This window comes from Panthera uncia, chromosome D2, assembly GCF_023721935.1.
Source record: "Panthera uncia isolate 11264 chromosome D2, Puncia_PCG_1.0, whole genome shotgun sequence".
Classification (NCBI taxonomy): Eukaryota; Metazoa; Chordata; class Mammalia; order Carnivora; family Felidae; genus Panthera; species Panthera uncia.
The window spans coordinates 12488973-12504479 of record NC_064818.1 but is presented as its reverse complement, the minus strand read 5'-3'; the positions used below and the strand labels follow the sequence as shown (position 1 = coordinate 12504479).

The 15507-nt window shown below is 38.0% G+C and overlaps 1 protein-coding gene across 11 annotated transcripts in view; it reads right to left on the bottom strand.

Moving 5' to 3' along the window:
• LYST (lysosomal trafficking regulator) overlaps nt 1–15507 on the bottom strand; it is a 252313-nt gene that overhangs the window by 61945 nt on the left and 174861 nt on the right. For all 11 annotated transcript variants that reach the window (XR_007460678.1, XM_049644953.1, XM_049644958.1 and 8 more), the window contains 4 exons: nt 10797–10988; nt 8424–8602; nt 6822–7028; nt 69–245 (listed from right to left, as the gene is read on the bottom strand). Coding sequence is in view for 10 of the 11 variants with exons in the window: in XM_049644953.1 (XP_049500910.1) it covers nt 69–245; nt 6822–7028; nt 8424–8602; nt 10797–10988 (755 nt within the window). In the remaining variant the exon portion in view is untranslated. The remainder of the gene's footprint in view (nt 1–68; nt 246–6821; nt 7029–8423; nt 8603–10796; nt 10989–15507) is intronic.

The window sequence follows — 15507 nt, the reverse complement described above, 5'->3', positions numbered from 1 at the left end:
TTTCACTCTTTAACTACATTCAGTGGGATCTCCTTAGAAAACCGTGTCTTATGATTTCACTGACTCACCTCTTTGATCATTTTGATAAGGTCTGCTTTTGTTGTTGCACTGGGAGGTAGATACTTATGACCACACAGTTTTAGAGCATTCATAAGCAATTCCGCTGAGCCTAGTTCTTCTTCAGTCAATTCATCTTGGTGATTATGTATCAACTCTGACAAATACAAAACTAACTTGGCTCCATGCTTTAAGAAAAAGAAACACTTTTTTAAGTCATACGGTATTTTTATTTCTTACATTTAAATTGTTTCATAGTGGTTAAGTTAAATTATATACTAGATTTATTTGGTGGCATTGGGTTTGAATAAAGAAGCTGCAAGAGACATGTTGGGGACAATCGAAAAAATTTGGTTATGCATTGAAAATATGATGACCTTACGGTGTAAACTAATTTTGTTAGGTACGATGATGTTATGGTTATGTAAGAAAATGTCTTTTGAAAAAGATTTCTGTAATTTACTTTAAAATACTTCAAAACAGAAACGATGTCAAATGATAAAAATACTACCAACTGTTAAATCTAAGTGATGGCTATATGTTAATACTCATTATACTATTCTTTATTTTTCTTATGATATTTGAAAATTTTCATTGTAAAGGGTAAAGGAAAAAAGAAAGAAAAAGAAAAGAAGTAAGAAAAGAAGGAAAAGAAAAACAAGCAAATGAGCTTTGGCGGAAAATTTTTTGGAGGGGATTTGCTAAAGAAATATAGGAAATAATCTTGGGATAAAGGAAACTATTTCCTAGTTCTCAGAGAAAAAAAATGAACTGGAAGGGAAACTCTCCTCTGAACCTTCAGGTAAGAGAATTATGCTTATTTATTCTTTCTCCTTTGATTTCTGGTTGGTAGAATAGAAGTTGGTGAAACTTCCAGAACAAAACCCGTTTTTGGATTAGCTTATAAGTACTCATTACTCCCTAAGGGACACAAAGGTGAAAAACTCTAAAACCAGTGAGACCTCAGCACTCAGTGGTCTGTGCATGTCCAGAGAAGGGTTGATCTAGGCCAGTCTTTTATGAACTGCCCTATAACCGAAATGAGAATGTTACTCAAGGTAATGACAACTGTCTTTCGTAAACCTACACCTATTTTAAGTGGCCTTCCGTGCTATAGATCTTACACCTAACTGTTACGTGTACACTATGTGTTATTTCAACATTAATTATGCCAACAAGTGAAACATGCAGAATTTTACTTTTTACAAATTTACACTGATACAAATACCACTACATTTGGCTTTATGACATTTTAAACTGTGAACAGTATTGAATGTCAACAAATGAACTTGAGAACTCTTACATCGTGGGTGATATTTAAATTAACACACTGAATCGCATTGTGTCATTTCCCAAAAAACGTAAGATGAACATATGCGATGATGGAAATAGCAAAGCTCATTTTAATGCAACATTTTAATTTAGTCAGGAGACAGCTGCTACCTGACCAAAAGAGAAAAAAGAACAGACACTCTACGAGTAAAAGGCCAGAAGAGTTGGCAAATAAAGAGAAATAGTAAATGGCTAGGCTATTTTCATATGTGTGTCTTAAAGGTAATGCTCTTGATGTAATCTAAAAATAGTTTAGTTCGGGGCACCCGGGTGGCTCGGTCGGTTAAGCGTCCGACTTCGGTTCAGGTCATGATCTCACGGTCTGTGAGTTCGAGCCCCGCGTCGGGCTCTGTGCTGACAGCTCAGAGCCTGGAGCCTGTTTCAGATTCTGTGTTTCCCTCTCTCTCTGCCCCTCCCCTGTTCATGCTCTGTCTCTCCCTGTCTCAAAAATAAATAAACATTAAAAAAATTTTTTTTAAATAAAAATAGTTTAGTTCAGTATTCAGTGACATTCTCAAATCACCTTGAAAAACTATAAAAAATGTTTTTATTCATCCTGAATATCCAAAAAAACCACATAATTTTCTTAGACACTTAAGGTGTTTCTAGAATCTCATGCTAACACCTGATCAATAATTTATTGATTGTAGTTCCTGGGTCTAGAAAAGGTGTTATTAGGGATGGATGCAAAAAGGAAAAGTCTTGTTTTCCGAATTTTCAGACCTCAAAATACTGATTTAAGGAAATGAATCTATTAAACACAAATCCTTAGAAAATAATAAAACACTAAAATGTGTGAAAATAAAATTTTCAGGGATGTGTCTAAGAAGGAAGAGCTCTGAATGGACTGAAGAGAGGGGGGAACGTTTTGAAGGTGGGGCAAGGGCGACGGGCATATGGAGAAATTGACAGACGGGTATACAGACGGACAAGGAGAGGAGGGAAGGTCCTTCGTGCTGAGCGGACAGCATGAATAGAGCAGCATGTCAGTAAGGATACATAGGATGGGCAGAGGTTACAAGAGACAAAGATGAGCCGATCTTAAAAGAGGAGGAGCCACAGACTGAGGAGTTAATCAGACTCAAGTAATAACGACAGAAGAGAGGCGCTGGGCTTTAAAAATCAAGCAAATTCCAAATGGAGCTTGTAGGCAGCTCTAACAGGCACAAGAAGGTCCCTAAACACTGTTATGAAATGATCTCTGTGAGGTACTGTTTAAAGGGCAGAAGAGTGTGCATAGTTCGCTATCTTTCTCTGTGTTGAGAAGGGGGGATAATATACACACTGTGTCTGTGTGTACACCCTCTCTGAATGTGCCATGTTTCAGCTTTGATTTTGGAACCAGATAGACATTTCACATAATTAAAAACGAAGTTGAACAAATAAAACCCAATGGAATCCCTAAAAATGGAAAACCAATGGGAAAAAAAAGAACATCACTAGTTAGATGAAGTTGGTGGCATAATCGAATACAGAAAATTATTTGAAGTGCTTTTACAATACCATATTTTCATGGTACACTAAGGACAAGAGAATCATGAAAAATTCTTAATCTGCATTCACTGGGCTTGTTATTAGTGATAATGTTGGTCATCTTATTTTGAAAACGTTATATATACAGAGCAAAAAAGATAGAGCAAGTAAGTGTCCTGATGGCCTCAGGAATCAAGATCATCCACATGAATAAAAGGAAATACAAATATGAAATTCAAGAAAATGTGAAAATATCAGTATGAACTCATGATTCATTTTTCTTTCTAAAATAATATGTATTTCCTAGCTTTGTCCTAGCTGAGAAGAAATGACAACCAAGCAGAAATGAAGGTACTTAGTCCCCAGATTTGTAATTTCTAAAACATTTTTAATGCTATTCTTTTTTTTTTTTTTAATTTTTTTCCTTAATGTTTATTTATTTCTGAGACAGAGAGAGACAGAACATGAGCGGGGAAGGGGTAGAGAGAGTGGGAGACACAGAATCAGAAGCAGACTCCAGGCTCTGAGCTGTCAGCACAGAGCACGACATGGGGCTCCAACTCATGAACAGTGAGATCATGACTTGAGCAGAAGCCAGATACTTAACTGACTGAGCCACCCAGGTACCCCTAGATTTGTTATTTCTAAATACCATTATCTCATGAAAAGGAAACAGAGTCTTCTTGGGGAGAAGTCTGCTTCCAGATCTGGGAAGGAATGTGCAAGATGAGTCAGGACATTCTTGTGTTCCAGAAAGCAAAGAAGTTAATCGCATTGACTTGATAAAAATTGAAAAGGCTATGTTAAAAGAACACAACAACCTGAATCTACAGGGGTGTTAATTTGAATATCAAATGGAATAATAACTGGAAAGGTTTGAAACTACTCATAACATGTATGAAAAATACCTGATTTCATAATGACACCTCAAAAATAAAAACAAAGACAAAAACTGGAGGTTGTTAGGGCACCAACTCATTATTCTAAAAATTAATAAACAGGGAAAAGAAATAAGCTTTTACCTGACCCTTCCGACAGACTACATTTTGGGGTCGCCAAATAGATGATAAGAGAATATCCCTCCTTACAGAAGAATTAGTGCTAAGAGATGCTGGTGGAATGAGAAACCCTGAGAGATCACGATTTTACAACTCCTAACGGAAAAGTGGATCTTGGCAACGATCATCAGTGGCAGCTAAAACTATTAGGTTAAAGATTGAGGGTGAACTTTATAATGAATGGAGCAGGCTGACAACGTCTGGAAAACCAGGGCAACTAGACATTCTGTCTCCTGCTATGCTGTAATGGAAAATGCAAAGTACTCTTAATAGTCTTTTAAAAAAACAAACACAAAACCAAATATGAAATCAAGAGCAGGAATCTAGTCAAGCCTCTAAACCGGGATCCTAAAGGATACAATCAGCTAAATCCAGAATATGGGAAATTCTACAAAAATGACCCAGTTTCATTAACACATAAATGACATTTTAAAAAATGGTTGGGGAGGGTAATCACCATGGATTAAAAAGATTTAACATACTTCAAACAAATACTTTATGTGGGCTGGCCTTGTCTGGATCCATAATCCAGCAAACTATTACAAAAATTCTAAGAAAATTGGGAAAATTTAATCACTGAGTATTAGATTATTCGATTAGATTACTGTTAGAATGGATTATCGGATGTGATAAATTAAAAAAAAATTTTTTTTAATGTTTTTTTTATTTTGGGAGGGGGGTAGGGGCAGAGAGAGAGAGGGAGACACAGAATCCGAAGCAGGCTCCAGGCTCTGAGCTGTCAGCACCAGGCCCGAGGTGGGGCTCGAACTCACGAACCGCAAGATCATGGCCTCAGCAGAAGTCGGACACTTAACCAACTGACCCACCCAGGCGCCCCTTGAGTGTGATAAATTTTTTAAAAGTCCTTATCAATCAGAGATGTAAAGGTAAAGGTATTCACAGGTGAAATGATTTGATACCTGAAATTTATTTCAAAGCACTACAATGAAAAATTAAAGCTCGGCAATGGTCATGCGGGTCTCTGATTTCTCCCAACTTTTAGGTATGTTTGAAAGTTTCCATAATAAACTTAAAAACCAGGTAAAATAATGTGGTCTTGAGGTGGACAGGAGGTTATTGTAAGGATCTGAGCACAAGAGGTGGAAGTTTGAATTAGGATGAGGCGGGAAGAAAACAGTTAAAGACACAACTAAATAAATGACTGGTCTTGGTGATGAAATGGATTCAAGGGAGAGGAAAAACTCAACCGTGGTTCCAAGCTGAACTTCATAAAGACACCACTGACAGAGATGATGTAACAGAAAAGGGGAACGGGGGTGGGGGAAGGAGGACCGTCAACACCCGGGCTGTGTTTTGATGGATGGTAACTCTGTGGAGTATAAAGGCTTGAAGGAACATCACTGCGAATTCTCCACGGAAGGAGACTGTGGGCTGGATGTGCTTTTGCCTTGGGAGAGGGAAGACAATGCCCTGAGGGCACGTGAGAGAATCTTAGCATTAGAAAGACCAGGTAAAAAAGCACCACTTCAAAACTATAACCTTTTGGTTCTTGATATATGAGTTTCCCAGGTAGTAAAAGGGATACCTGTCTGTATGTAGCATCGATTACTGTATTTATAGGCGTATAATTTAATACAGTAAAGCATACAGATATTAAGTGTTCATTTCCGAGTTTTGACAACTGCATACATCCATTTAACCACTACCCCAAATAAGATATAGTACATTTTTATTGCCCCAGAAAGTCTCCTAATGCCTCCTTCCAATCAACTCATTCTCCCTCCCCCTTCCTGACAGACACTACTACTGTCCTGAATTCTGTCACATTATCTTCATTTTGCCTGTTCTTGGACTTCATATGAACAGAATCACAGAAATGTGGGCTTTTTTATATTTGGTTGTCCTCTTAGTCCATACAATGTCTTTGAGCTTCATTCATAATGGTAGGTGTATCCGTAGTTGGTTTCTTCTTATTGCTGTATAAAGTCTTTTATATAAATATATCACGATTTGGTTATACATTCTCTTGGTGATTGACAAGTTTGCAGCTTTTAGTAAAAAGGCTGACATGAATATTCTTATACAAGTCTTTTTATGGACATATGTTTTAATTTCTCTTAGGTAAATATTTAAAATTAAATTTTAGGGTCACAGGTTAAATGTATGTTTAATTTTATAAGAAACTGCTGAACAGCTCTTTAAAATGGTTGTACCATTTAAACTCTCCATCTATCACTCTTTAAGTGTTAGAATTTATAGACTGAAATTCTTTTAAGAATGTCAATTTTGATCATTCCAAATGATCAACACATTTTTAAAAATTTTAACTTACTGCAAGTATTTTTGGAAATATACTACATATACTATTGTTTGAGCTACTCCATTTAGATGTTTCATGGATAATATAATGCTTTTAAAAAGAGAACACAAAGAAAACATTTGAAGATTTAGTAACAAACCACAAAGCATCTTTTAAGAGCTTAGATACAGAATTTCTTAATTTAAGCACTGGAATAAGGAATGGGAAGGAAACGGGGAGGTCAGTCTAAGTTTGGCATAGAGTAGCTGAAGAAAGATCTCAGGTGATACTTGTTTGGTAAGAAAACCATATTTAGGCATGAAAATAGTTTAATGTCAGTTCTTGTTTTGAACAATTTTATATTTCACTACTATGGTTTTTTTTAATGTTTATTTATTTTTTGAGAGACAGAGAGAGAGAGAGAGAGAGACAGACAGAACATGAGCAGGGGAGGGGAAGAGAGAGGGAGACACAGAATCCTAAGCAGGCTCCAGGCTCTGAGCTGTCAGCACAGAGCCCAACACGGGTCACAGCCCACGAGATCATGACCTGAGCAGAAGTCGGACGCTCAACCGACTGAGCCACCCAGGCGCCCCTATTTCACCGCTAGTTTTTACTTACGAAGTACTGAGATAACTTACTTGCAGGGATGGACTAAGACAGTCTCGCAGTATTTCCTGATGATTTGGTTCACGAACTATTTCGAAAATTTGCTTTCTCTCTTGAGAAGAGTGGGCTGGTGACACAATATGGACCAGGAGTCGGCCAAGTTGCATTCTGAAGGTTTCCTTACAAGACCATAAGATTTTAGTCCACTGCTGCTTGGAACCACTGGTTTTACTTGAACCCTTCAAGCAAAACAAGAATGCATTAGGATCAGACTTCCTAAGCAATAATATACTAACCTCTCAGAGCCCTAAAGAAGATCATGGGACATGTTTTTTTGTAGATGTTTTTTTCAGTAGTCAAAATTAGGATGACACATACATCCCTACAAACGGGTGGTTATACTAACATTTATAACAGCAGTGCTCAAAACAGCCAAGAGGTGGAAACAATCCAAATGCCCACCGATGGATGAATGGATAAACAAAACGTAATATAGACATAGAATGAATATTATTAAGCCTTAAAAAGGAATGAAATTCTGACACATGTGTCAACATGAACTTGAAAATACCACGCTCAATGAAATAGCCACACACAAAAGGACAAATATTGTCTGAAATATTGTAACTTATATGAGGTGTCTAGAAAGTTAAATTCATAGAAACAGAAAATTTAACAGTCGTTATCAGGGGCCGGGGGAGGGGTTATGAGGAGCTGTTGTTTAATGGGTACAGAGCAGTTTGGGATAATAAAAAAGTTTCGGAGATGGACAGTGGTAATAATTGCACAATAATGTGAATGCACTTAACACTAATGAATTATACCTTTAAGAATGGTTAAAATAGGAAATTTTATATCATTTGTATTTTTTTAAAAAAGAGAGAGATGGATTAAGAAGCTAAAGTCATTTAAATTACCTAGGGCTTAGACGTTAAAAAAAAAAAAAAAAAAGAACCATCAAAAGAACAATAGGTTGACTGATTTTACAATATGAAAGAGAAAGATTCATTATAAAGAATATTAAAATACTGAGTAAAACGGTCGCAAACTGACAACTACATATAAACTGAGCATCAATATGACCATCAATGTTCCTTGACAAATAACCAGACAAGCTGCTTCAACTGTGGCCCATTGGAGGCTAACCTGATCCTGATCAAATCTCCTCTATCTGGTTTAAAACTGGAATCAGTACATTTCAGAGTTTATTCTGAGTTTTGGAGCTGGCTCTCCAATTACCCCCAGTCCTGAGGGCCCCGGGTAAATCATTTGGCTCTAAATAAAACCTGCAGACACCCCAATCTAGCTTAGATTTAGAGACTGGCAGAATCATGATTTATGAGTTCCGCTAGAATAAGATTGGCTTTCGGTATCTCTAAAGTGTACAGACTGATTTTTCCCCTGGGGTCGAGCATATGTAGCCCACAGAAACCTAAGCGTGTCAGTGATGAATGGAGCCTGATACTTGTTAGCATCCTCTATACAATTGTGAAGGTGTCAGATATGTGTAAGCCAAGACCTAACCTTCCTAGTAATTCATAATAATAATAATAATAATTCAAGAGTAAGCAGACACATAAAACAGCTACTCCTTTTGTGTAAATGAACACGTTCCATGCAATTAATTTACTTACAATAGACACTTTGAATCCTTCTACCAGGTATGTGAATATCTCCTTCTGAAATGGATTGAAAATGGAAGGCTGTTCCTGATGAACATTTTCTTCAGAAATTTCAGTCTGGGAAACTGAGGTCTTGCTTTGAGTCGCATTTTCTGGAGTACTCAAAATGTCAACAATGTCTGGATTAAACTCTTTGAATTAAAGGAAAAATAAAAAATTAGATAACTAGCCATTACAAACGGTAAAAATATTCTATGGAATCACCGATTCCATTGTCACTATATAAATGTGCAGCGAGTGTATTAGACGTAGAAGATACAATATTCTAGAGAAAGTAAATTCATCAAAAACAATGTAGAAATTTAAACCTACGTAAGTCATACAATTCTGAACTAAATATTTACTTTACTAATGAAGATGATTTAAACTGTGAAATTATTAAAGCTCCAAGGTTCTTGTACAAACCAAACATAATGACCACGTGATATTTACATTAGTTGGATGTGCAGAGCCATTTCAGTGCATGTGCTATACCATTAAATCTGAGCATGTGATAAAAATGGTACAATTTCAGAGTTTAGCCTGGGATCCGGTTGCCCCAAGTACAAATTGGAAAAGTTAAGAAGAAGAGCCTTATTTGTATGTATTATGCTTTTCTAGTGATGAACAATTACTGTGTTCTTCTTCCTGTTTTCTTGGGGTTACTTGAACATTTTTTTTGAATTCCATTTTGACTTATCGATAGTGCTTTTGAGGGTATCTCTCTGCATGGCTTTTTAGTGGTTACTGTAGGTATTCTGTTTTATAAGTAAATACATAAATCAGTAGCCCCTAGAAAAAAATGCAAATTGAAACCACAATGTGGTATCACTAGACATCTATCAGAATAGCGAAAATTAAAAATTGTGACAATTCCAAATACTGGTTAAGGGTGTGAAGAAAAATGCATCACTCATACATTGCCGGTGGGAATGTAAAATTTGACAGTCATTCTGAAACATTTAGCAGCTTCTTAACAAAAACACAGCACACAACTTCCCTTATTGCAGGAGAACGGAGACTTACACTCACACAAGAACCTGCATGTAACTGTTTCTAGCAGCTGGCTTTATTTGTGGTAACTAAAAACTGGAAAGCAGCCCTGATGGTCTTTCAAAAGGTGAATGGCTAGGCAAACTCCAGTATGTCTGTACTGTGGAAAACTACTCAGCAAAACAAAGAAGCAACAAACTGCTGATATGTGCAGAAGCCGGGATGACTCTCCAGAGAATCACGCTAAGTGAAAATAGCCAGTCCTAAAAGGCCACATACTGGATGATTCTATTTATGTAAAATTCTTGAAATGATAAAAAATAAATGGAGAAGAGATTAGAGGTTGCCAGGGACTAAGGAAGGGGTAGAGGTGGGAGCAAAGCGGGTGTGGCTATTAAAAAAGCGACAGGGGTGCTGGGTGGCTCAGTAGGTTAAGCATCGAATTCTTGGTTTCTGCTCAGGTCATGATCTTGCGGTTCTTGCTCTTCTCATGGGTTTCAGCTCCACATCGGGCTGAGATTCTCTCTCTCTCTCTCTCTCTCTCTCTCTCTCCTCTCTCTCTCTGCCCCTCCCCTGCTCATGCTCTCCCTCCCTCCCTCTCAAAATAAATAAATAAACTTCAAAAAACCCCCACAAAACAAAAGGCAACAGAAGCACTCGCATGTGACAGAAACGTTCACCTTCTTGACTGTATCAATGTCTGTATCCTGGTCATGACGCTCAACTCTAATTTGGCAGAACCCACTGGGGGAACTGGAGAAACGGGATATGGGATCTCTCTGCAATATTTTTAATAACGGTATGTGAATCTACCATTATCTCAAAGAAAAGTTACGAAAATGTATTGGAGGTGCTGTCCTGTTTTAAACTCAATGGTCATTCTAGGCCTGCATTTAATACATTAAGAAGTAGACTTTTATTCAAGACTATTAGTTCCAAATAAATTCTTTAAAAAAATTTGTTTAAAGTTTATTTATTTTTGAGAGAGAGAGAGAGAGAGAGAGAGATCAGAGAGAGAGAGAGAGAGAGAGAGAGAGAGACTGAGCACGAGTAGGGGAGGGGCAGAGAGGGAGACACCGAATCCAAAACAGGCTCCAGGCTCTGAGCTGTCAGCACAGAGCCTGATGCAGGTCTTGAACCCATGAACCGCAAGATCATGACCTGAGCTGAAGTCGGATGCTTAACCAACTGAGCCACCCGGGCACCCTGCAAATGCATTCTTTTAATAGTGTAAATGTTACGAATGAAAAAATGAATGCTGTTGACAATTTTGAGACCTCATCAGTTTCCTCTTAAATTATTTCCCTTTTAAGTGCATATGTGAGCAAGCACATATTCATCCTCTAGTCCCACCTTGATAAATAATCCTGTTAACTGCTAAAATGGTGAGCCTCTGTAGTCTCTGAGCAAGCTCTGTCTCAGATGCCTGCACGGGGTTCTCCTGGCTCATTCTCCGTTGCATCATCACATGCAGTTCATCGCTTGCCACTGAGCGCATTTTCATCAGGAGAGAGTCAGTCTGAGCAAGGGGAAATTTTCGAGCACCTTCAAGTATATAAATTAAAAACATCAAATGCCAGAGTTAACAGGGATCAAGGAAATTATTTTTGCTGCAACGTTTTGATTAGTGGACCATGAAATAAATCTTCACTAATACAAAGGAAAGAGCATGATTCAGAGAAAGTGACGTTTCTCCCTCGTTAAAGAAATGCAACAGTACTTCTGATTTCAAAGTCCAAATCAGAATATTGAAGCTAGGGACATAGCTTAGTGGGATGGACATCGTTTGGCAAAGTTTGAGTTTTCTGAAAAACACAAAAGAGTTAGAAGGGTATATGTAGGTAGTTCAGAATGTTCCGACAAAACATTTTCAAATACTGTTGCACTTCCTTGTATTCCAAAATAATCAATAGATTTTTAAAGCACATCGTGTTTCAGTAAGAACATTACTATTTCCAGATAATTCCCATTGTTGAATTTTATAAAGTAGTTTTGAAAAGCATATATAAGTGAGATAGTGGAAAGCAGTCCAATGAAAGTGAAGAGATCGGAAAGGTGAGTGTAATTCCAGTGCTTTGCTATTGAAATGATTTGGTGCATATGCATCATTTGGAATTTAATCCTACAAAAGCATTCCCTGAGCAGTATCTCCTCAGATTGAGCAGTTAGGAATGTCATTCCTGCATCATCACTGCACCTGCTCCGAAAGGTACCACACAGGTAGTGGATCCAGGAGGATATGGGGAGAACGAATCTTGATTTAACGGACTGAAGGGGAAAGGCATCGGAAGTTGACCATAGGAACCAAAATGACGTCTTGGTCGGTGAGGAATAATGGAACCCTTCATTGGAATTGAACCTTTGTTTTAAATGATAAAAACATGTATCAATTTCCATAAATAGCTTCCATACACATTACTCACATATGACTAAATTATGATAGGTTTTAACGACTCCTCCTGTAAGATATTTAAATATTTTAATAGCACTTTAGATTGTCCAGTATCTCAGGTACTCAGTATTTATCACTTAATACATGTTGGTGGGTGGGGTTGCATTTGAGACAAAAACAAAGCAAATAAAAAATATTCATATCCAGGATATATTCAAGAGTAATACTGTCAGACTACGTCTTCAGTTTAAGTAGATTCTTCCTGATGTCTACATCTCTGGCAGCTTTCATGCTGTCTAAGCAGCAGGTAATCCTAATTCAGAGGCAGAGCAATATACTGAGTAAGAAAATGTGAGGTCTTCACAACTGCACACTTGAAAAAGAGGGAGGGCATTTCAGCACCGAGCTGGGGTAGCCTCAAATATACTTCTTTCAAAGCCTCAGTTCCCTCATATGTTAAGATGTAGATTAGAAAGTAAAATAGAGCTCATCTCAAAGGTAGATATTTGTCACTATCTGATATTTTATTAAACGTATTTGTTTACAGGTTTATTGACCATTTTCTACAGTAAAATGTAAGTTCCATGAAAGCAGATAAAATAATACCTGACATGTGGATGGTGCCCAATAAATATTTGATGGTTGAATGAATGGATAAAGAAGGTTGTTCTATGGATTAAATAGTAAATAAAATAATGGATGTAAAACACAATGCCGATCTCATACAAAGCATCAAAAGTTGTTAATGGTTGGTATTGTTACTGATGGCTGAAATATAAAGGAAATTCATTTGTATGTGGATCATAATAACACAATGTATATATTTATATTTATTTCTGACAGTTTATATGTATGTATAGTACTTTAAATAATACCCTAATGCTTATTTCTACCTTCACGAAATAAGGTGATGGCGTAAAGTTTCTCATAGTGATAAGCAGACAAGTGGGAAAAAAACATATAAAAGAACGTACATTGCTATGCTGTTTGTAATAGCAAAAACAAGTAAAAAGTAAAGTAAAGGGATCAAGGGATTAAACAGTAAAGTAACACAAAGTTGTTAATAAACACAAAGTTATTTAAACACAAAGTTGTTTAATAAAAAGTAAAGGGATCAAAGGGATTACTGTAAGACAAGTAAAAAAAAAGAGAAACTTTTGGTTTATTGATAAAGATTAGGAAACAATTGATGGCAAATCAATATAATAGATTATTATGTGTTCATTAAACATAAAGAGTATTTTTATTATATGGGAAGATGTCTATAAACACATTAATTAGAAACAGAAGGTAGAGTCCGATACCATTTAGTGACATCTCTCTCTCTCATCTATACCAAAAAAAGATACAAAGGCTAAGGAATTTGAGATCTGTTAACTGGGTAGTTGGAACCATTGAGGCTGTTGAGCAAGATAATGGCACACGAGCCAGGCTGTAGAAAGATTAATCTGGCAATCAAAGAGTATCTAAGAGTATGAGAACTTAAAATCTACATATGACGAAATGCTGCTGAAGAAGCTTCGGTCCCATGCTGTGGATATCCTGGCGCTGACAGTCTGAGGAGACCTGTCGATGACCAGCGCAGGGGGTGTGTGGCCAGAACAAGCTGCAGCTGCCGGCTGTCCCCACGAGCCCTGCTGGAGGTGGGGGGGTGGCCGTGGGGCTGGGGTGTCACATTCTCAGCAGTGTGCCGTAAATGCTAAGTGAGTCTATTTAGGAAAAAACCATCTCCCCAAAACATTGACCACTAATGAGAACAGCTTGCTTCAAATCTTGGAAGGAACAGCTTATTATATCTCAATGATGGACATGACGGCAGTATAAATCCTTCTTAGTAACTTAGCATCGTGAGCGGATAGACCTAAATAGGCTGTTGTAACCATGCTGCTCCAAGGCACAGGAGCTCTGGTATCTTGCAGCTTTTGTACCTACGGCGTACAAAGCCAATACCCTTTTGACTGAGAATGAAGAAATAAAACACAGTCTTTCCCAAATATCTGTGTAGAACAGTGCGGAAGGAATTACAAAGCAACAGCATAACACATATAAAGTGGTATTTTTCAACTGGATTCAGAGACAGGATTTAAATAAGGGCCGTAGTCAAACCAGGAAGAATTGGTGGGAGAAACCCACAAGAGATGGTCCTCGAAACACGACAGGGCTGGAATGAGCGGATGTGCTGTAGGACACGGAGGGAGGAGTGTGGGTGCTCCTGTTCCAGCAGGAACTTATTCCAGTGCTTCTATAAAATACAGGAACTGGTCTGGTGCACTTTTAAGGTCTTTTTTTTTTTTTAATCAAGCTCGAACTCTGTAGGGCTCTACAAACCTCATGCGGCTTACAGCAACTGCATTTACTCAGATACAGCGACAAATTTAAGCTCAGGATAAGAGACCAGAGGAGTCAGGAAAAAAAGGAGAGTAAGGTTTAAAGAAAGGACTAAAAGTCCGTCATGCACTTTAACAGGACTCACACAGACAAAAAATAAAAAAGGACAGGCTTGGAGTTCCGCAGGGCTCTGAGGCTCAAGGTGATAAAAATTCTGGTATCAAAAGAGAGAGATGGCAGACTGTTAGGGAAATCACAGAACAAAGAGAGAACAGCAAGAGCGCTGCTGTGGCAGCCCTGGCGTGAGCGGATCAAAAACGAAACCACGGATCTAGGCACAAAAGCGCAGAAGAAATGGACATGGGAATGAGAAACGTCGGCAGGAAAGAAACGGCTCCTGTGACTCAACGATACTGGCAACAGAGCATTTTCCTGTATCAAAGGGGGGTGAATTCCATCTCAGCAGTCACTGACTATCTAAGGAACCCTGCAACGGAAAGGTGGTTCGAAAGCCATCTTCTGGCATGTGGTCAGCTGAGCATGACTGCTAGACTTGGTGAAAGGCAGAATGCTACCTAGACAAGAGAGGAGGTCAGTTCAAGAGGAGAGGCTGAGTTCAGATGTCACATTAAAGAAGGATGTACAGGGGCAACAAAGTTGTGTGGCTGTCTTAGAAGTTTTAGTTACATAGCTTATGTTTAGCATAATCTAAACATACTACTGCAAAAAAATGTATATTTAATAGCTTTTCTCTACAAATGAGTTTTTCACATGGTTGTAAAATTTCGCACAGCACTGAACAAAACAAAGTTGTTTAATACAGGTAGAAGAAAGATTTGGATTTAATTTAAAAAAAATTTTTTAATGTTTACTTTTGAGAGAGCGAGAGAGACAGAGTGTGAGTGGGGGAGGGGAAGAGAGAGAGGGAGACACAGAATCCGAAGCAGTATCCAGGCTCTGAGCTGTCAGCACAGAGCCTGACGTGGGGCTCAAACCCACAAACTGCGAGATTATGACCTGCACCAAAGTCAGACACTCAACCTACTGAGCCACCCAGGCTCCCCTGATTTCGATTTAATTTAAAGGCCCTTAAGATTGTAAGGGTGATTAAACTTCAAACAAATTACCAACTACTCTGGGGATACGCGTGTGCGTTTGTGTGTGTATATATATGCTGTATATCCGTATCCATCCATATATATGTATGTGTATACGTGCATGTGTGTATAGATCCTATGTGTGCGTGGGGAGGTGTTTATACTGTCTTTCCGGATCGTGTGCATAAATGTCACAGAAGATTTTGCGGGAAAAATAAGGAAGGCTAACAATATTGACACTTGCCGA